This window comes from Amblyomma americanum, chromosome 1 (genome assembly GCF_052857255.1).
Source record: "Amblyomma americanum isolate KBUSLIRL-KWMA chromosome 1, ASM5285725v1, whole genome shotgun sequence".
Taxonomy (NCBI): Eukaryota; Metazoa; Arthropoda; class Arachnida; order Ixodida; family Ixodidae; genus Amblyomma; species Amblyomma americanum.
Window position 1 is genome coordinate 281,128,801 of NC_135497.1, and position 22,596 is coordinate 281,151,396.

The 22,596-nt window shown below is 47.3% G+C and overlaps 1 protein-coding gene across 1 annotated transcript in view; it reads right to left on the minus strand.

The window, feature by feature from the left end:
• Window positions 1-22,596, minus strand: part of GC (gamma-glutamyl carboxylase) — a 66,588-nt gene that overhangs the window by 40,209 nt on the left and 3,783 nt on the right. The window contains exons 3-9 of the mRNA XM_077649458.1: window positions 21,433-21,598; window positions 18,761-18,839; window positions 14,266-14,372; window positions 12,562-12,725; window positions 10,436-10,599; window positions 6,127-6,387; window positions 1,683-1,837 (exon numbers count right to left, since the gene is read on the minus strand). Of these exons, the coding sequence (XP_077505584.1) occupies window positions 1,683-1,837; window positions 6,127-6,387; window positions 10,436-10,599; window positions 12,562-12,725; window positions 14,266-14,372; window positions 18,761-18,839; window positions 21,433-21,598 (1,096 nt within the window). The remainder of the gene's footprint in view (window positions 1-1,682; window positions 1,838-6,126; window positions 6,388-10,435; window positions 10,600-12,561; window positions 12,726-14,265; window positions 14,373-18,760; window positions 18,840-21,432; window positions 21,599-22,596) is intronic.

The window sequence follows — 22,596 nt, forward strand, 5'->3', positions numbered from 1 at the left end:
GCCGTTCCCTTTCCAAGACCGCGGCTAACTATTCGACGACTGAGAAGGAGTGCCTTGCCATCATCTATGCTACGTCGAAATTCCGCCCCTACCTGTACGAACGACAGTTTAAGGTAGTCAGCGATCACCACGCTCTGTGCTGGCTTGCAAATTTGAAGGACCCCTCTGGCCGCCTCGCTAGATGGTGTCGGCGCCTCCAGGAGTTTGTCGTCACCGTCGTTTACGAGTCCGGACGCAAGCACTCTGACGCCGATCGCCTCTCACGAGCCCCTATAGATTCGCCGCCGCCGGACGACGATGAGGACGCCTTCCTGGGACCCATGAGCCCCAGCTCTTTTGCTCAGCAGCAACGCTCGTACCCCGACCTAAAACGCTTCATCGAGTACCTGGAAGGCAAGGTTTCTTCACCCGCCGCTTCATTCAAGCGAGGACTGTCTTCCTTTTGTGTGCGGAATCAGGTCCTTGTGAAGAACTTTGCAGCGAGCAAAACAGCCTACCTACTTGTTGTACCTGCTTGTCTCCGCGAAGAAGTTCTGCACACTTCACATGACGAGCCGACAGCTAGACATCTCGGGTTTGCTCGCACCCTCTGACGCATTCAAGACAAGTATTACTGGCCCCGACTGTCTGCCGATGTCGCACATTAAGTGAAAACCTGCCGAGATTGCCAACGACGAAAGACCCATGCCACCCGACCAGCAGGATTTCTGAACCCCATTGAACCCCCCTCAAGGCCTTTTCAGCAGATCGGCATAGACTTGCTTGGTCCTTTCCCAAAGTCAGCGTCTGCAAATAAGGGGATCATTACAGCGACCGACTACCTGACCCGCTACGTCGAGGCAAAAGACCGAACGGAACAGCAGCAGAAGTTTAAGAGCGTACGTTGTTGGGCTAGTCGGTCAATCATAGTAAATACAAGGAGGGGGGTACTGCGCAAAAAAAGACAAGGCTGCCATCCAAAATGAGCAACATAATGTCATATATAAAAGGCGCTTACTAGCACCTTGGCTGTCCTCAAATCTTATGTAGATGTTAAGGAGGATGAATTACGGCAGTGTACGGCCGGTAAACGAGGCAAGCAAAACTAAAACGCCCACAAACGTTGCGATGGCTCCTGTATGCCTGCTGTTACAGTATGCGTCAACAAAATGTTCTTGAAGTCATGCTTTCACATTGAACAATAGTAGCAGGTCAACAGCAAATTACTTGCGATATTCCGAGAACGACAGCATTGTTTTACCGCAGACTCTCGCTAAAACTGGCGTAGTTTTTTAACAAACTGCCTGAAGACAGTTGCATTATTGATATTTTTAACGGTTACATTGCCTTAAGAGCAGTTTTTTTTTTCGCGCTGCTTTCCCAAAGGAACGACTCAAAAAGTTGTACATGACAGTAACACAGCGCTATTTTTATTACGCGAGGCTCTTCTGCTTCCTGAAGAAGAGGTACCAGAGTATCACGTATGCCAATAAAGAAATATCTTGCGTGTACATCCCCTCCCCGTCACTCTTTCATTAATCATCCATTCCGTATTATTATTTTGCGACTGGCGTCAAGCCGCTAGGTGTCAACCGTGAGTCTGCAGTAAATGTATGCAGCTGCCATTCTATCGTAATAAGGAGAGCACTGACTTTGATTGTACGTGTTAAAGGTACTAAAGAAAGCGGAAAATTGGTGCGCACCTCTGCGCGAAGCGTCCATTGAGCGACATCCAGACGTCAACGTATATCTCCACGTCCCGCATGCCGAACTCCTGGCGGACCCTGTTGCGGATGCAGTGGGCGAACTGGACGACCATGTCCGCCTGGTGGTGCCACCGCGTTGAATTGGTGAACTTCTGCGGCATGGAAGTTGCACAAGAACGAACGCATTACGACGGGCCACGCGACGGTTCAGTGTTGGCTCTCGAAAAGTACAGCGTATTAAACATATGACTAGCGTCCTAAATGTAGGACACTGCTTTTCTGTGCAGTAACTCTAAAAGTTAATTGTGTAAGATCTTGAGCCCTTGTCACAAAATTCGGCGCATATTAAAAAAATGGGGCTGCGTGTAAGCAATCGTGCCCGCGCGCAGTAAAAGAAAACAAAAAAACAAGAAGGAACCCCGGAGAGCGCATAGCTTTGCGTGTGCTGCTGCTGCCCTTCCCGTTTTGCTCGCCGGCGCGGAGCCTGCGGAGACATGGCCGCGCGCACCGTTTTGATTGTTCCAGAAGGTCCAAGTAGTTTCTACTCGTTCTCGGCGGAGAGGGTGTAGCCTCGACCTTGCAAAGTGGTGCCCTCTCCCTTTTTCCCCTCTCGTCGCCGACGGCGCAAGACGAGAGAGCCCTCGATACTTCTAGAACCCAGTCTCTGAGCTCGACCAATGGGGTGGCGCGCCCGGTGCGAGAAGGAGCTTGTGCAGTTGATACAGAGTGTATGTGCGCGCCTGCCTTGGGGCAAAGAACGCACAGACGCGGACCGCGCCTATAAATGAGGGTTTAACCGCTCTCTGGGAGCCCGAGCCGCCGTTTAAGCTTCAGAAAAGCGCGCCCGCTCGACTCCCGAGAGAAAACCACTCGCGCAGCCACGGACCAGCCAGGCAACGTGCGCCAGTCTGCTGATCGGCCCCGTCGTGCTCCTTAGGTCATAGGACTGTCGCAGTGCCCGGAGAACAAATTGTGTTTTGTTTGTTTGTCTCTCTCTGTTAGTGCAGCTTAGGTGCAAAGACTGTTGAATTGTTATCTTTCTCTATTGTTTGCACGAGTTGCATTGTATTTGTAAATCACTGTGTTTGTGCTCGTACGAGTGATTGTGAAATCCTCTGTATCGTCTCTTTGCTGTATAAACTGTTTTCTTTTGTGACCCTTTGGCTCCGACCCTTCTCTGGCTTGCGACCGGCGAAAGCTGGGCACCAAACGACCAACCCCTTTGCCACTTGGTAGCTGGTCTCCGGCTGAGCTTGCCACGCTGAGTCGAGGGCATCTCCTTTGTGACTACCCCCACACGCTCTATAAGGGTGTCCGGGAGCGCACGCAAAAGTGCGCGAAGTGGTGACAGCCCTCTAGCGTAGCTTCAAGAGGGTCTATACTTTCCTGTGCAAAGCTTGTTTTCTGCTAGTACAGTTTGTGGGTTGTGTGAGTTCATAGAGGTCAGCCAGTCTTTTCTGCGCGCCATATTTTTTAAATTCCACCCCATCGACTGTGTTGTGATTCTGCAAGAGAAACTAATAATGTTTACGCATCTTCATAAAGAAACCACCGCGAGTGATGAGAAGTGTGGTCTTAAAGTCGATGGCAAATGTTTGAAGCCTTTCCACCCGTGACTGGTAGCGAATTTGCTTAGTATCCTACACTTTAGGACGGCTAAAAAGTCGGTTTCGAGAAAAATTATTTCCAGTAATAAAAGGATGATTCTGAATTGTGAAGTGAAATTAACAATTTATATCGAAAAATATTTGCTTTTTTTTCAGACTTCTGAAGTTCCGGCATATTTATATGGGCTAACTATTCGCGAAAAAACTTTAGACAGAAAAATCAGCTTAATTTGATCGATTCTAATATTTCAGCGAAGAGCTTAATACCTTTATGTAAGCACTCCAGGGCGATTTAATAATAATAATAAGGGCGATTTCACTCGAAGAAAGGGTCATTATGTAAGGGCCAGCTTTTTGCCAAGCAGCGGGGTGCTGACAGTGACGTTGGACAAAACGAGCTGAGGATAAGGGGAGAGGGCACAACGCGAGGCTTAATAGCTGCAGGTAACAGGAAACGAGCTAGCCAGTCCACCAAGGGCATCTATACACACAGGTCACTTTGGGATGGTGCCGTTCCAACAGCATTCACGAGCGACTGATGCCGTTATAACTCGAGGCGTCATTTCCAGCCAGTGCCCCTGCACGCGTGTGACTCAGGCGCTAAGACCCTCTTTTGCGCAAAATGTGGAAGAGCGTGCATTAAACCGACCATTTCCTTTCAGCAACCGCTTTGAGAGTTAGCGCACGCGTGTCCGACGCAGCGGCGAGAACACGTTTGGGAGGGGGAGGGGGGGGGGGGAAACAGACGCGCAGGCCGGTAGAGTAACAAGGAACTTTCTTTTCCTGTGCGTCACCCGCGGCGGACGTGTTGGAAGGCGACAAAAAACTTGCTTGCTCGAGGGCAATGGGTGCGTGTTAGACGCACTCAATGAGCTTAAAGGCAGAAAGAATACGTAATTTAGACAAGCCGCAGCAGGCGACTTCGCGCACTGCAGCACGCGACCGCAGCAGTCATGATCCGCTGCTCATTATAGCCAAGACGTCTTCCCTCAACGATGCCCGCGCTGAAAGGTATCTGCTTTCTCGCGTCATTCTCATTATAAGTGCTGCTTGCACTTCAGGTGTCGCATCTGTCAGTCATTTCCAACGCTCTACACAAACTAGCCCATGGTGATGAACTTTCAATGGCCGTTGTTAAATTGGCGCACTTTATCTGAAGTATAGCTGAGCTCTAGAAAGAGCAAACATAGACGACGAATATAAACAGCTAAAGCGTGTACTGCCACCAGTAATTCTGTAATTGGGTTATGCAGGCTCGACGGATCTCTATTCTTGTGTAAGGAAATGACATATTCTGTTTCAGTCGTTACCAAGATTGCTTTCGTTCGTGCATGCCGTACGAGTAGTCCTATGGAAACCGATGACAGTGAACGAGTCGGTGGCATTATAGTGCAACTGATTATTTTGTGTGCACTTTCCAGAAGCCCATTTTGGTCAAGGAAGTTATAGACGACAGCATGCGAGCGGCAGGCAGCAAAGTGAGCACCTTTTTTCCCAGCGTTTTTGGCACAGTTCTAATTAGACAACCCGCAGCGGTGGCTCAGTGGTTAGGGCGCTCGGCTACTGATCCGGAGTACCAGGGTTCGAACCCGACCGTGGCGGCTGCGTTTTTATGGAGGCAAAAGGCTAAGGCGCCCGTGTGCTGTGCGATGTCAGTGCACGTTAAAGATCCCCAGGTAGCCGCAATTATTCCGGAGCCCTCCACTATAGCACCTTTCCTCCCTTTCTTCTTTCACTCCCTCCTTTATTCGTTCCCTTACGGCGCGGTTCGGGTGTCCGCCAATATATGAGACAGGTACTGCGCCATTTCCTTTCCACAAAACCAAATTAATATTATTACTATTCAAAATTAGACAAAAAATGTATGTTCTCATCCGTCACTTCGCAGCTTTTCGTTGACTTAACGAATGTCAACATCCCATTAAGTGAAATTTTCTGAAAAATAAAGAAATTTGTACAATAGCTATTTCAAGAGGGGCCCCTCATAGCCGCATAAAGGTCTCGGCGCCATCCTAAGCACCCAGTGTTACCTGTGCGTAAAATCACTCGGGGGCAATGTGCAATGGCCGGGTAGTTTTTCGAATGATAACTATTGCCTCAAGGCATGGAAGGAATTAGATGGGACAAGGTTTGCGAAAGAAATGAAGTCGAGAAGAAAATGGTGAAAGAATTTCTGTATCCAAGCAAAATATGATGATGATCTGTCCACTGAGGTACCCACAAACCATCACCGGGTTATCAGCATGCATGTATGGTCTGCCTGGGCAGTTCCACCGTGCATGTAATTCCTTGCCCTGGTGTTGAAAGGTTCACAAGAATGAAATCAGCTTACAAAGCTATCATTACTCAAAAATTAAGGTGCGTTGACTATTTTAAAGATTCGAAATCTTTGTGAAAAAAAAGAAGAAACAATACGAATTTTAATCTTACTGCTCATTGAAAAAGAAGTCGCGAGAAAGCGGGTCTTTATGCAGAGCTCAGTCTTATGAGGCCCCCTGCGATTAAAGCCACTTGACACCTTATCGAAATTACTGTGAAAAAAAGAACAATGAGAGGAGCCCATTGTTAGGTGCAAAATCAGAGGGGGCTCGCCTTGTGAGAACACGGTGCCGGCACATAAGGAACTTCCGTCCAGCGTGCTTTAATTGTTCCTTCGGGGCGTGGGGGGGGGGGGGGGGGGGGGGGGGGGGGGTATCTGTGCATAGCTTTCTCTGGCATCGGTGATCTACTTCTGTAGTATGATATCGTTTCCAGCAACCCCATCTCTGCCTGCTCCTTATCTGAAATCTCCCTCTTAGGTGACTCGGCGTTCCCGGTGCCCTGCGGTATCTCGCCTCAGGATCCAAGAAGTGGGCCTTGTGCGTGGCGTTGTCGTAGAGGAGGAGCTTGACGTGCACGGGCCTCCACTTGTGGATCATCATGTCCCAGGAGTAGCCGTAGCTGCCTTGCGTCCACGTGTTGTAGCCCTTGGTGAGGCCGTGCGAGTACGGCAGGAAAAGCTGCAGGGCCAAGTGTAGGCAGAGAAAGAACGTCGTCAGCCTCCATCTGCGAAGCCGGCGCTCGGCCCAACGACTGCCCGCGCATGGGTCGTTGCCCTGCGTGTAGGAGAGGAGGAGAGCGGGCAACATGAGTGTGCAAAGAAGCACGAACGCTGTTTTTTTTTTCTGTTGCGTAGTGGCTTGCGTTGCCGAATTTCAGTCAGTTGTGATTTATGGTATTAAAGAAAGAGAAAGAATCAGGAGCAATCCGTTAACGAAAAAGGCTGTGCTAGAAATGCATTCCGAACATATTTATTAATTTCGTATTTATTTCACTTTATTTGTCCCTATGTTTAAACTGCAGTATGAATGCTTTCAAAGTATGCTAGGACTAGTATTCTGAATATTCTTACAAATGTATCAAAATTGCATTTTCTGTACGCTTAGTATATTTATTATACATTAAAAATATACTAAAATACACACTGAATACATTAAAAATATACTAAAAATATACAAGTAATACATTAAAAATATGCTAAAAATATACATTAAATACATTACACTACATTAAAAATACGCTAAAAATGTACAATTAATACATTAAAAATACAATTCATTTCGGCTTACAAAAGGTTGGCTAGTCGGATTCACCGGAAATACTGATCAGTGTTGCCAACAGTAGAAGCAATGACTGAACTGGTTATAAGCATTAGGAGACAAAAATTATGGCGGGGCAAGAAAAAAAAAGATTGAAAAATAAAATTCCCCAGCCCGTGTCACTAGGTATAACGGGCTAGCGTTAGGAGACAGACAATCCCAGATAAAACGCGTTGTCATCAAGAAGTATATGCCAATGCAAGGTCACGTGACTGGATCTGAACGGGAGAGATGTCGCCACGCAGGAAACGCCGACGGAAAGTGACGTCATGCAGCAAACACGAACTCCTCCGTCAAGCCTAATACTTGGCTCGGCTTATATATGCCCGTCGTCGTGAAGGGACACATTATCTTGCCTGGTGAGGCGCTTTTCGCGCAAAGACTGTGGGCCCCCAAATTGCCGAACAATCGTCGCAGTGGTCGCATTCGAATCTGCGGTCTATCTGGAACTGAATTATTAGTCGTAACATGCGTTAGGCATCAGTCAGGAGTCGAACTGTCAACCAACAACTACATTAGCGTCTATGGGAGCCTGTCGGCCCAGCTAGTCGGGGTCCTTTTCGCTGGCATGCTCGGGCCCTGAGGTGCGCATGACGACGCCCTTGCCGGTACAATGCTATCACGCTATCCACGCTTAATTTAAATAAGTGGCGATTGCCTTTCTGCAAGAAGTTAACATAAACGATTGGACGAAAAGGGAGAGTTTTCACTGTTCCCGGAAGCGTGATTTCGAGCACTATAGGTCGTTCCACGGCAGCTTGAAGTGTGCTCCAAATATGCTGACGCGGACTACTCATTTGTTAGAGCTGAAGTATACTCGCACGAATTAATTTCGTATTTACGAAAGTACACTTTAAATGCATTGCCAACATTTCATTTCCGAAACGCGATTTCGAGCGCTAACTGTTCAACGGCAGCTCTAAGTGTGTTGCCAATACGTTTCGGCGGACAGCTCATTCGTTAGAATTGAAGTGTACTTTGGAGGAATTAATGCCGCATTTGCGAAAGTACACATTCAATACATTGTCAACATGCAAAGGTCATTGCCCGCAACGCGATTAGGAGCAATAGATTGTTCTATGGCAGCTAAAAGTGTGCTTCAAGTATGTTTAAAAGGACTGCCCGTTTGTTAAAATTGAAGTATACATGAGTCGAATTAATTTAATATTTGCGAAATTACAGCCGCCGCTGTGGCTGAGTGGTTATTGCGCTCGGCTGCTGGCCCGAAAGACGCGGGTTCGAACCCGGCCGTGGCGGTCGAATTTCGATGGAGGCGAAATCCTAGAGGCCCGTGTACTGTGCGATGTCAGTGCACGTTAAAGAACCCCAGGTGGTCGAAAAGCCTGAGTCGCTTTGGGACGTTAAACCCCCATAAACCATAAACCAACATTTACGAAAGTACACTTTTAATACATTGAGAAGATACTAAAACCGCATACATATTTTTTCACGTGTTTGAAACGGGCTCGAAATACGCTTTAAGTGACGTATACATCGAATGCATTAATTTCATATTTACGAAAGTACACTTTTAATACATTGAGAAGATGCTTAAACCGCAGTCATATTTTTTCACATATTCGAAATATGCTCGAAGCATGCTTTAAGCGACGTCTTTCTGGAAAACTTTAAGAATATATTTCGAATACTAAGCATAAAATTTCGGGAACCTATTTCCGGCGTATTTTTAGTGCATTCATAAAAACAAAATATGTTTGAAATACATTATAAATATCCCGAAGTATATTGCGAACGTAATATTTTTCGCTAAGGGATACTTTTTTTTTTTACGGGGTCTTCACTCAGACTGCCCAACCTCGGGAGATGTGTAGTAGACTGTTAGCGACAGGCGGCGTCAGCCTTGGAAAGGCGGGCTGCAAGTGGCTCTGTTCGAGCACCGCCGGGTAAGGGAATGCTTGTTGTTTTGTTAAAAAGAGTAACTAAAGAAATGTCATTTGTAGTATGAAGTCGAAAGTAAATTAAACAAAAGGAGACCAGCATCCTTCCCTCAGTACTCAGGAAAGGAGAGCGGAAAGTGGTCGCATCAGAATTTGTAATTAGCCGACAACATTCAAGCTTCATGCCGCGTTGCCCGGAAATGTCCAGGACAAGCTCTTCAGCTCAGAAGTGGCAGAAAATCACGCCGGAGGAGGATGCACGGCACATTACTCTCCCGCAGAGAACAAGCGTGCCGAATATGTAAAGTAACGGGTAAAATAGGTGATAATGGGGCAGTGAGGAATCCACTGAACGCTGTGAACGGGAGAACACGCTCGCTGAACAGCAAGTGGTAAGGAATTATGCCTGAGAATGTATTTCGCTCTTAAGGTATGCCTGGTAGCAGCTGACTTAACCTGGCCTACTCGCGGCAGATATAGAGGGAGTGCAGCCATAACGAAGCTAGGAAGGATTTCACCTGCCGGTGAACTACGCGGCAACGACTAAACACTTAGTCCATTCAAACGAAGCTTAAGTCTGCACCGAAATGCCTATGTAGCTCGTTCTGGAACACGAGTGTCCTCTCGCAGTCCAAGTAGCGTAACGAGATATGAAGGTCATCACTTCAGGCTTAAACTACTTGGATTGAACCGCTGTAATACCGCTTATTTTCGTAAGAAGACTGCAATGAATACAAGCGCATAGCTAGCCGAAGGATTCCTCTATTGTGCACCGTCGTGTTTGTTGCGGAATAAGTGGCCGTCGCGCTATGCAAAAATTCTCGGTCCGTTTCAACCGGAACGAACGTGATAACGTTCCAATCCAATCACGCTACGCTCTGACGTCCCGTACTTTCCGCGCAGAAGACAGTGCATATCGCAGGGACGAAACAGTCCCGATTTATCCCGTTGTGCAGTCACTCTTTTGAAAGCAGGAAACAATATCCTTCGAGTTTGTTGGCAGCAGTGTGGGCGACACTACAAAATTACGCGCAACACTTGCGCATATGCGTTGCTGTCTGAGTGCAAATTTCTGTTTTACCGCCAGGAGGCACCCTCGAAAAGTGTTTTCCCGAGGGCTTGCTCTGCGCACTGACGGCCGTGAGCGCGTGCGTGCGTGCATGCACATGTGCGTACGTGTTTGTTTCGGCGTCAGACCGCCGGGGGTTTTAAACAACCGTAAAATCCTTTCGCACTGCATCTGTTTACAGCACTCTTAACATAGCGAGCTCCATCGTTACAGCTGACGAGCTCATCTTTGAGTGCAAACTCTGCCTTAAAAGCACTTCAGCAAACGTCCCATGAAGGATCTATAACCATGCGGGACTGTGAGCCTGACAGTTTCAAAGCAATCAAGTACTTGTATATGTTCATTTGCGTTGTACCCAGAACTGCGCCTTATAGGGAGAGAAGTGGTTATAGAACGATGCTTTCCAGCTGAATTGACGAAAACGAGAGGATTATGACGAAAATATTGTTCGCACTTTACGTCTCCTTACAAGAGAATAAATGTAGCCAGACTGATATTAATGTTGAGCCGTCGGAGCTTTCAGCCACTTTCAGCTTACCTTGCTCTGAGCAGGGTACCAACAGTTATTCATGTCGGGTCGTGGAGCGCAGAGGTCCGGTATCAAATTCTTGATTCGCTGCGGCAGTGCAGCCGAAAGTTTCTTGGGCCACGAACAGTCGAAGAATATGGTAGAGAGCACAATCATCACGTACGGGAACATTCCTGAAACGGAAATGCTCCTTGAGGTAATAGCAAAATGGCTGCGTACGAAGCAACAGCAAGTATCCTGGCTTGCTATTTCTGCACTCCTGTGAGGAGGCAAACAAAAATTGAGAAATTGCTTAGGTTTTATACCGTCTTGATTCATGCGAATTACGAATTATCACAGGTCACGACAGCATCCCACAACAAAACGCATGTAAGCCGCTGCTGTTTTTCCCCGTGCCACGGTCATTACTGTGTCCCTACAGGACAATCCGTATTCGACTACTGGCCTACGTTTGATAATAAAACGAATTTAAAAGCCGCCGTTAATGGTTTAGAGTTACAGATGCGGGCGTAAGTAAGCGGAGCACGCTATTATGTTGCATATGCAATCACGTTTGTTGCGGTAGAAAAGTAGCAACGCTGTGAGTCCATGAGATAAGAATCATCATCATCATCTCCCGCATCAGAGAACACAGCTAGTACATGCCAGGCCCCCTAACTTCCGTTAGGTGACGCACAATAAGCTTTTAAAGGTCATATCCTGCTTCGCTTACTTCTTTCCGCACCTGCACGCAGACGGGATCATATGGAGATGTGTACTGCCTGAAATTGGTTACGCTTATTAGCGTCGCTTGTCGAAGGTTCAAACTCAACGCTGACAGCACTGGGCGCACTGGAGACTAAATAACGTAATCACTTTGTGTGAGAAGTGCTGATGCTACAGTCGGCATGTTCTGGCACTACCTACGAAACATTCACTGCCGCACCGGCTGGGACTGCCCAGCGGCGTGTGCTTACAGCGCTGTGCAAACGTCTCTAAGACAAACGACCAAAATCTCCAGCGTGCGTTCTAAGATCGTAGTCGTGCACGGTGAAACAAAGGCATGCTTTCACAGCCATTTGCGGCATTCTGAGAGGGAGCGGATTAGGTAATGCCACATGAATAGGGCCTGCGTGTTTTAGGTGCATAGCATTTATGGGGTCCACCCTTATCCCTTTCGTGATTGATGTCTCGTGTCGGTAGAGCCTCGAGATAGATGTCCATATTAGTCACGGGACACGTCATTGCTTTCATGCATGTCCTTCACGTTATAACTACTGTCCTTTCATCACAATGCATGGTAAATGCGTTCTATGGTGGCTGCATAAACGGGCAACTGCTCTTAAGTTCGCAGTTCACGTATTAACAACTGCTGCTTGTTTCCCACCAAAACCGAGTCAAGAAATGCTGCTTAAAACCGAAGAAATGAGTAGCAGTAGAGTGTACGAGCCAGGCAATGCGTATATCGCCCGTCTCGTTCATATACCCTGGCCTGCGACGCGTCTGCGGTGGACAGGCATTCGGCAAGACAGAGTGAATGGAAAATGTGCAGCTCGCGGATGCTTTGTAAGCATTTAGAACGCTTCCACGAGGTCGCAAGAACTTTTGCTCTTGTTGCTGTTATTTTTCGCGCTTTGTGTTGTGTCCCTGTTCGCAATGACTTATTCGGAATAGGTTCCTAGTTTCGGACGTATTACAGACTGCTTTACGCACGCGAAGTCAAGGCAAACTGTGAGCGGTGCTTATCGTGCGCGGTGTGCTGTTGCACTCACGTGTTTTCCACCAAGTGAATACGTTCTGTTTTTCTTTTTTTTTACTTCAACTCTATCATTCAGTTTTCTCTGTCTTCCAGCTTGATGTGTTGAAGGCCTCATTTAATAGTTGTGGCTGAGGGACAGATCATCCGTAGGAAGCCTATCGTATCCCGGCATTTCCACCAATTATTGAAAAAAAAACAAATCAGCGAATATGTGAAGAATTTACTTCAGGAAGGACTTAACAAGGCTGCTCCCCTTACTGACTTTGGTCTGAAGCATCTGGTGCTGTTACAATATCTCAGTGCCAAACGTCACGGAATTCTATTCATCCCCGACAACATCCGCTGCCTCAACAGGGTGCCGCCGCTAGCTTCCCTCGCAGAGGCGGCGTAAACGCACCGATGGAGAACATCCTGGAGTTCATGGCGTTGAAGAGAACGCAGAAGAGCACCCCAAAAGGCCGCACCGCGGAGGCAACCATGAGGAAGCCGACGGTCAGGTCCAGCAGGAACCCGCCCCAGTGGACCACGTACGAGTCCACCTGCTCTTCGGTCAAGACCAGCCTGCAGTTTACCACCCAGAGGGTGGCGAAATTTCGGCAAGGAATAAAATAAACGTCGATGGCCTTCGATCCTGCTTGAGGACTGGTAGTGGTACAACAGGACTATGCATGTTTGCTCCTTACTACGCCGGCTAATTTGGAACATTTTTCTTCGTGCATTGTCTTCCAAACGTAGGCAGCCGGATGTGAAAGCGAGCAATCTCATCCCCAGCATCAGCTCATGTTCAACATGGCTGAAGCGCCTGCTAGCAGACGCATTCAGATTGTTTCAAGAGTACCTCAAAAAAGAATAACAGGAAAAATAAATCGAGAGCTCGCAGATCACCTGCAAGATAAGTCCCTATCGCTGAAAGCACCACCTAGTCATCTAAGTAAGAAATAAAAACCTTAATACTCGTAAGACCGTCGCATAACTGCCTGGTTTTCAGCAAAAAAATCTGCCTTTATTTCTTTCAATTCCATATAGGTCCCTTTCTTTCTCGTTAGCAGGTGTCGTCATTTATTCGTGTCTTTCGTGCTGCGAGCAAGGTTGACCTGAAATTAAGGCTTGCTAATTAGCGATAATGGCCTCTTTGAGGCTCATCATCGCTTAATTAAGAGTACCAAATTACAAAAATCGACGTACCAGTTTTTTATTTTTGATAATAAGTTGTCACCTCATTTCGACTTGTTAAGTTCACAAAACATGAAAGTTGGTGTCTAGAAAAGTGGGCAAATCTGTATTTAAAGCTTCGATTCTCCCTGAGTGATTTGGTCGACAACGAAATTAGGAGGTATTACGTAGCATATTTAAATTTAAGTGCATATCGGACGTCCAAAGAGTTCCACGTCGTGCATTCATCCAGTACCGTCGGGAACAAACGTCTCTGGACCGCGTGCTCCGTAAACAAAGCCGATAGCTCTGGAAAACCACCGGCTGGAAACCACACTCGTCGAGGTGAAAGAACAGGGTTTTGAATTTTACCTCCACGAGTGTGGTCTCCAGCCGACAGCTAATAATAGAGCTATCGGCTTTGTTTATGAAACACGCGGTCAGGAGACTTCTGTCCACGGCTGTACGTCTTCACCGACTTCGCATCTGAATAACTGCGACTGCAGCATAACGACTTTCCTTTGCCACTGTATCATAAAAACTGTACGGTACATATGCGCAAAAGTGCTCTCTTTTTGGTTAACTTTTCGTGGAAAGAACTGCCGCGCACTCTCCAGTTTTGTTGGTAGGCTACAGGCCCTCATGTAGGATCACTGACTTTGTCGTGACAGCAGCGGTATGGTTTCTTAGAGAAGCCAACTTTCCAGTTATTTCGGTGACCCAGGTTTTCCTACATTTTTTCCATCGACCCCACCCACGAATCAAATTAACGACTTGATAAGCAATTCGTCGCTTCAACTGCTTTGTGCTCCACCTTACGAAAAGGTACCACCAAAAGCACGCGCAGAATCCACGTGCGGCATACAGCGCTGCGAGTTATCAGCAAGTTTTCTAAGCAAGTATGCATCATTTAGCTTCTTCCGGAAGGTACGAGCACATGCAGCCGTACTTGAACAGATCGAAGACCCAGTGGCGCCCCAGGCCCTCCATGGAGTGACCGCCGATCCAATCTCGGTCTGTTTTCTTAAGGCCGGCGATGAAATACACCAGGAACACCTGCGGGCACAAGAGGTCTGTTCCAAACGTGCGCCACGGTAAGCCCTTCATATAATTACGTTAAGAACATGTGACGATCATTTTTTTGTAGTTATTAACAAGGTCACTGAAGACCCCTTTAATCGTGATGAAGCCTCCACGGAAGTTTGATGTAAAGGAAGACGCTGCCGTTTTGGGCGCAGCTGTGAAATGGGCGAGACCTGCACATAGGCAAGCTACGGGTGCCGAACGAAATTTTTGTCGTGCCTTTCTCGGGAAAAAAAATATTGGGAGAGAGACCTGGACTGAATTTAAGAATACCATAATTCAGCAAAGGTGTATATTGGCGGCTGATGAAATTTCTTCTAGCTTGATTGTAATATTTTATATAGGGCGCTTCGTTACGGGTTTTATTTATTTTTTCGAATTCAGCGAGGTAAAAATCTGGCTCTGCTTTTCTAGTTCAGATTCGGGTACAAATCGGGTTAACAAAAAAAATTATAATTTAGGCTTTTCCAGGTTATTTTTTCCAGCAGGAATAATTTATTATTACCTCTAAATTTTGCGAGGAGCGCAAAATGCTCTATGTAGCTCATTGTTTTCATAAATAATATAGAAATGTTAGGTTTCACGACCAAGCTGTCCACCAGATAAGAATGTTTTTTCTCACTGTTAACTATTTCGTCGCGAACATTATCATTCCATGTGGGTCACTGTCGCATCTCTGGTACACTTGTCTGCCCCTGCTCCTACTGTCGTGATCAAAAGTTCATGGCACGCGTGTTCTCGGAAAAAGTTTATTGTTGCTCTGCCTCGCGACCCAGTCACGAGGTGTTTTCACCAGCGGATAAAGCATGCCCGTCCCCTCATGCTTTGACGCACCCACAGGGGATTGGATTTCGTGACTGCGTCGAAGTCATTTTTTTTTCGCACGCTCGCGTCCCCTGAACTTTTTATCACGAGAGTACACTGCCAAAGAATTCAACATTAGTTTCCATTCGAAATGTTCAACAGCCTTAGAGTAGGACGTCATTTTTGTAAATTAATATATATCACAGTTGCTTGCAGTTGCTTGCAAGCTTGCATCCAGGCAAGTATCTGGAACGATTTCTTACGTTTGGGCTTCCATAATATGCACAAAAGTCCTGGTGTCTGGGAGTTACAGAATTTAACCTCCACATCTATCGAAATTCCGGCGCCGGGGCAGGGTTTCCAACTCGTGAGCTGGTGCTTAGCCGCAGAACTCCACCGCCGCTTAGCCACCATGGAAAACAGAGCGTCAGGCCACGAAATTCCTCATTACGTTTGTGAACACATACCCGGCACAAAGAAGCACATTGACATCGAGAAAGAAGAAACGTAATGCATTTCAGAATTTTCAAATACAAATAATATGCTTCACGCAGAGAGGCATGGGATCTCTAGTATATCGGTATATTTAGCTTAAACGACGCTTCACATATACCGTAAAAACACAATTTCTAGCTCAGGTCTTATGGTGTACTTTAGAGCTCTCGTTTTATCGTTTTATGCGAGCACCGCCATAGTGCTCACATTCCAGAGCACTTTCCAGAACCATCGAGTTTCTTACGCATATCTAGAAGGAAACTGGCAGCGCTGCGCTTCATCCACAAAGGGCATGCCGGGAAAGTAAGGTTTCGTATTCGGCTTGGCTAGCGCTGGCCGAAAACTTAGATTGAATCATAACAGTACAATTTTTCCTAAGGCAAACCTCAAAGGAATGTTTTAATTTTCATACGAGCCTAATACCGAAGGTTTACTACGCTAAACTTGTTACGTAAGTAGAAAACGTTCCCTTAAAAGAGTGTAATCTGCACAGGGTGTAGAGCATCGAGGCTGCGGTGGCCAAGTCTAGCCACTCTTTTGCGGCGCAGCCATGCATGATTCCGCGGCAGAATCCACGTTTCGGCCCAACACAAGCCAAGCCAAAAACGAAACCTCATCTTCCCGCCATGCCCTTGGTGGATGAAGTGTTCTTTAAGAAACCCTTATAGACGATGGTGCCACTTTTCTCTCTGCGTATAATTCTGAGAAACTATATGGCCACAACCGCTAACTAACCAATTCAACGACCTACTGTCCCTCTCTCTCTACTGTCTCTCCCCTTTTTTGCATGTTTGAATGCCATATGACAGATATGGTGTGATGTTGTTTGTGTGCGAAACAGTGAATGCTGTTGTAATTTCACCCGACAACGGTGCAGCACTCGATTTGCTGTGTAGAGTCGTAATATGTGGCCTTACAGATATGCACTCTCAGGAATTCAGCGATATCGTACCTCGCACTTCGCGGGCTTCGTTCTTTGAGACGCTTATCGGACATGCCTCTTTACGTGCGCGCTTACTGTTTGATTGTCAGGAATGAAAAACGTTGTTGGTGAGGTTGGCCTTTCCGAGGCGCGTACGAAAGGTCAAGTCTCGTGCCTTGAGGCCTAGCACAAGTGTTGCTACACTATAGAGGAAATTCGTCAGCATTAAACTCGAGGCATAGGCACTACCAATGCAAGTTGCGAGTGCACGAGAAAGGTCCGATATTTTTCTCCAAAAGCCTGAATCTTCTTACATGCTGGGTTGATCTTTGCTCCTAGTTATTTTTCAGAACTTGGATGATAACTAGTAAAGAGAGGACCATTGATAGCCAGTTATTGGTCCCTCAAAAAAACAATCTAGATTTATAGGCTGTAGCCATGATTCATCAGATCACGAACCCCCCGCCACCAGTTACGGGTTGGTGTAGTATTGGCTCCTAGACTCTGTTCTGGTGCAACGCCAGCGGTGGGGATGGGTGTGGCTGGGATCCATCCTCTAGGGATGCGAATCTCAATCGCATCTCCAGAAGCTAATTTGCTACCTGTTACGGGTGGAAACGCTTGAAACACCTGACGTCGACTTGAAAGCCGCATTTCTCATCACTCGTGGTGGTTTCCTTATGAAAATGCGCGAACTTTATTAGTTTCTCTTGTAGAATTACAATGTAGTCGATAGGGTGGAATTTCAAAAATGGCGTGCAGAAAAGAGTGGCGGATCTTTATGAACTCACACAACGCGCAATCTGAACTCACACAAAACAACCCTTGCGCAGGAAAAGTATAGACCCTCTTGAGGCTACGCTAGCGGGCTCAAGCTCTTACACAAATACACTTTCAGTGTCACTGCACAAAAAAGCGGTGCCCCACATGTAGGCCGCTAGGCTTGATACCCTGTACGTTTCGAGAGCCAACACTGAGCGTCACGTGGCACGTCGTAATGCGTTCGTTCTTATGTAACTCGCTTGCCGCAGAAGTTCACCAATTCAAGGCGGTGGCACCACCAGGCAGATATGGTCGTCCAAAAAAGGCGACCCCCAAAGGGCGGCGCCAACCATTTAAACTCTCATTCGGGTTGATTTGGGTCAGCCTCAGGCATGTCCAGAGCGTGGCCCGAACGAGGAGCATGGCCGTAATCTGTGGCAAACGCCTTCGAACGTCAGTGTCCGAGGAACCAGCACCACTTGACCAGAGCGACTCTATTTGCCCTGACCTGAGGGACGTCGGCTGAAGACACGTTGTTATTGTTTTCTTTTTTCAAATCATGGCAGTTTTGAAAACAAAGGCAGATTAAAGGGGCCCTGAAATGACTTCGATGGACATATTTTAGTGCAACAGGTCTGTGGAGGTGGTCTTTGTAGGTGTACGAGTCAAGTTTGAAAGCTCTGCATTGACTCTATAATATAGAAACATTTTTTTTAAATCGCTGCTTGCAGTAGCTGGCAAAGGATTAGGGCGACACACCTTGCCGCGCGTCCACTACGCCGATGACATCAGTGGGCAGACGGGGCGAGCTTGAAGGCTGGCCCTTCTACCTACTGACGTCATCGGGGTAGAGGCGTGTAGACCACCGTAAGTAATATCCATATGGGTTTTTAGAATTTCGAAAATGCAATTACCCTCGGCGCTGTGGCCCAACTAATTCTGGCTACATCGCGCCAAAATACATGAGCTTTCGAGAAGTTCGCAGGCAAAGCAGCCTATCCAATACACGTAACTCGACGAAATGGCCAAAATTTGTTGGGCCACAGCGCCGAGGGTAATTGTATTTTCGAAAATCTATAAGCTGATATGAATATTACTTTCGTTAGGCTACGCGCCTGTCAATAATTAAGGAACCAAACAGTAATAGTTAAAAAGTTAGCTATTCAATATTATTTAACCAGCCTGCTAGTTAGCTGACAATGCTATGTCGAGAAACCGCTCTTCTAACTGAAAAAGCGTACTTTTAAAATGTGCGTAGTTTTAGGTGAAACACCCTGTATGGTTGTTCTACGTACTCATCAGCTCCAGTAGTACTGCTCGAAGAGCAGGCTTATCTATACATTACGCGTCGGCCTCGTTATAGTTATTTCGCACTTACCTGTGACCTCAGAAGAACGTAGTTCCACCTGGGAATGTCGGTGTTCCTTAAAAATTGTTTCCTCCAGCAGTCGATCGACCTGCACACAATGGAAGGTAAGAAGTTTTTACTAGGAAACTCAATAAGGCAGTCACTTCGCCCGCCTGCGGTGATTCTAGAGGGAAAAGGGAACACAGCACAGGCAATGCAAAAGCGAACTTTTCGCTGCATGTAAGGCCAGCTGTGGAAAGCGCGAAGGTAAATACTTGAAACCTGTGCTTTATGCGACATTTTCTAAATTTATTCTTCCGTAGCTTTTATCGTAGAAGGCAAAGGTTGCGATTATTGAATGTGCTTCATCTTCTAGAGGGACAAAATCTGGGCTGTCTGAAGGTAGTCTTCTTGGCGTTCTGCTGTTTCACATTTTCATTAATTATGCCTCAAATATTCACAATAAAATTTGTTATCTACGACGATGACCATTCATTTTAACACCACGTTATTTGTCATGCAAATGAAATTTTTTAAGTGCACTAAATTGGCTTCTTACTACAGAGGTCATTGTCATTAGTAGTATTGAAATGAAGGCTAGCGGTGCGTTTCAGGCCCAAAAGGGAGGTAGTTAACGCTCATGGCGCGTCTATAATTGGAAACTCTCTCACAGGCACTGTCCCTTTGGTGAAGAGCGTCGGTGTCATGTTTGAAGAAAATTTATCGTGCAACAATTGCACCAGCACGAATGTTGGAAAATTTGGTGCGCTGTTTGCGGTCTTGCAAAGTTGCGCTCTTTCCTGCCAACCTAGCCTAACTCTCTCATCACACTTAGACTACTGCTACCTCTTTTGGGTACAAAAACTGACTGACTGACTGACTGACTGACTGACTGACTGACTGACTGACTGACTGACTGACTGACTGACTGACTGACTGACTGACTGACTGACTGACTGACTGACTGACTGACTGACTGACTGACTGACTGACTGACTGACTGACTGACTGACTGACTGACTGACTGACTGACTGACTGACTGACTGACTGACTGACTGACTGACTGACACACTACTGCCATCTCTTTTGGGTACAACTGACCGACCGACCGACCGACTCAGTGAGTGAGTGATGCCCAAAGGGCCAACATACATCGGGACCAGTATCCCCCTCCCCCCTTCATAGCAACAACCACCACCAGTGAGTGAGTGAGTGAGTGAGTGAGTGAGTGAGTGAGTGAGTGAGTGAGTGAGTGAGTGAGTGAGTGAGTGAGTGAGTGAGTGAGTGAGTGAGTGAGGGGCTGAGTGAGTGAGGGGGTGACTGAGTGAGTGATCTCCTTGTAGACTGTGGTGTAGCAACATGAGTGTGCGACCATTAATGTTATGTCTTTCGGCCAGATCATTTTAGTGTACACCGTGCAGTAGCATCTGTCACCCTTTATCAGCCTCACTTTACCCGCATTTATCCGCGTCGATAGAAATAGTTATATCGGTCGCAGGTTTAAAATGATCCAACGAGGTTGATCGTTAGTTTAAATGACACTAATAAACTATATTTTAAAGTGTCGTTCATAAAGATTTAAAAGAAATCTAATCTCCGACTTCCCTTCCTGGCACGAAGTTACGAAGGTGTGACGGCAGCGAACTCCCCCTCCCTTCTCCTAACCGCCCACGTCACGGGAACGCTGAGTGCAAAGACTACCTGATTTACACGACCAGACACGGCAAATTCTGAGAGCGCCCACTCTCTGGCTCACCGAACGGCATTCGCCTGAGCCAGGCAGTGAACGCTAAGAGTTTTTGGTTAAGGCATGCTGCGGCGCGACGTCCACACCGTTTGCCCCTGAGAAAGTGCAGATATCGCTGCAGAACAAGCGAAGTCTTTCTAGTATAATGTGGACTATTTAAACATCTGCTGGCAACTGTCCCTTGAATGAGCAGCGAATGAAGGAGAGCGCTTCACTACCGTAACCTCGGAATTCCAGCGTCAGCGCTAAACTTGTCACTCACGTCCCTGACTTCTGTTACAGCTTCCCTGTCACATGCAAGAAGAGTACAAACGTTTGCAACTGACTGTAGGCTTTTTTGTGGGCTCGTTGAGGGCCCTTCATAATCAGTACATAGCTACTACACGCAGGAGACCTGAATACATGGAGATAACAGGAGTGACGTACGACATGTAACACAAACAAGCAGGGTTTCTCGTATATCGCATAATATTAGCAAAAATGTCAGGTGCAAAAATGCAATGCCGGTAGACAATACGAAGTCATTCGGGCAATGATTTTTGTGAAAACATAGCATATTCGCTTTTTTTTCAGAGCGTGAAACTATGCGACTTGCTATCAGCAGGGGCGAGGGATGCCGTTGGTACCCGCAAAATGTGACCCTCGTCGACCAAACCAGGAATGTAGCAAAAATAATGCCTTGATTTAATTTGATAGGCATTAAAATGGAGCATCTGACTGCGGTGCAGATTGTATAAAAAGTGTCTCGTGTTTCAGAAACTAAGCCTGGGCTGCTCGTTCGGTAGCTGTTCCGGTTGGGCTTCGGTCAAACAGGAACCGGTTTTGGCGTACGAAAGCTTTCTGGCCCTGTCCGACAAACTGCTTTCAAAGTTTCACCTCATTAGGATTCTGGGCACTTGTGACAAAAGTTTTGCACACAAAGCCAAGATCTTAACTAAAAACCTAGGCATGTACCAGAGCCGATGAGCCCCTGTCACGCTGAGCAGCATTGCGATCAACCCGTAGAGGTAAGTATGGTTGTTCCATCTAGACTTCTCCAGCAGGAAGATGAACCAGTAGGGAAGCAGGAAAGCGAGGCAACTTTTCCTGAAGAAAGCTCCCGTGGTGATGCCAACTGCACCTGCAAAGATTGCCACCACTTAAAGATTGTACCTGCATTTCCGGCATTCCCAACGCCCATAATCGCGAACAAGTGTAGCCTGAGATATACTCCGACGTCCTAGGCGTGCGGGCGAGCGCCGGTGGCGGTCGGCCACGTCAAGTCGGCAACGCCGCGCCAGGTGCAAATTTGACCCGCCTACAGTCCGACTGTTCCGACGTGACGCTGCCGCTGCGTCTGGAGAAGCGCATGCGCAGAACGTCCGACACGCCCTCTGTCGTGGATTCGCAAAACAGCGCTGCCCATCCCTCGAGACCGGCCGTGTCCCGACGAAAGGAGAAACCGGTCCGGTCGGCCGGCGGCGGCCGGCGCTGCCCGCGCGAAATGCAGCCTGCTGCATTCGGCGCCGGGAGCCGTCGGACCGCGCTGGAAGCCGCGGAACACGCCGGCGGTCAGGTGCCGCTGGAGTGAAGATGGTCGCGTTTTGCCGACGTGACGTCGCCGTGCTGCGCGCGCACGCGCGCGCGCGTTACGTCGGAGTATAACCGCACCTTAACCACGCCTTTAACTCCTTGAACAGCGAACTACACAAACAGAAGGAACGTAAATTCTACGGGAGACAGAGACTCTCAGATTGTACTGCAGATTAGTCGCTCCTTGATCAAGCAATGCTTTTTAAGTGTCGACACAAACGTTAGCATAACATACGAACGTGCGCGGAAGACAGGCAAGGCCGGCACTGTCTCCCGTGTCGTGCCATATGTCGTGCTAGGTGTCGCGCATAATAAAGGTAGGCCCGTGTAGGGGGAGGTCCAAGAAGAGAGACCTCGCCCGTACCACTAATGACTATTCCTACAGCACTTGCTTCTACAAACGCAAAAACGAAACGATTGAAAGTGAAAAGGTAGGTACAACAAGCCGCTTGTCACACCTATCCGTGTAGACTTGCAGTTAGCCATCTGCACATGCCGCTATATCCTTCACGAATGCTCTGGTTCGAAGCGAATGCATTCAACCAT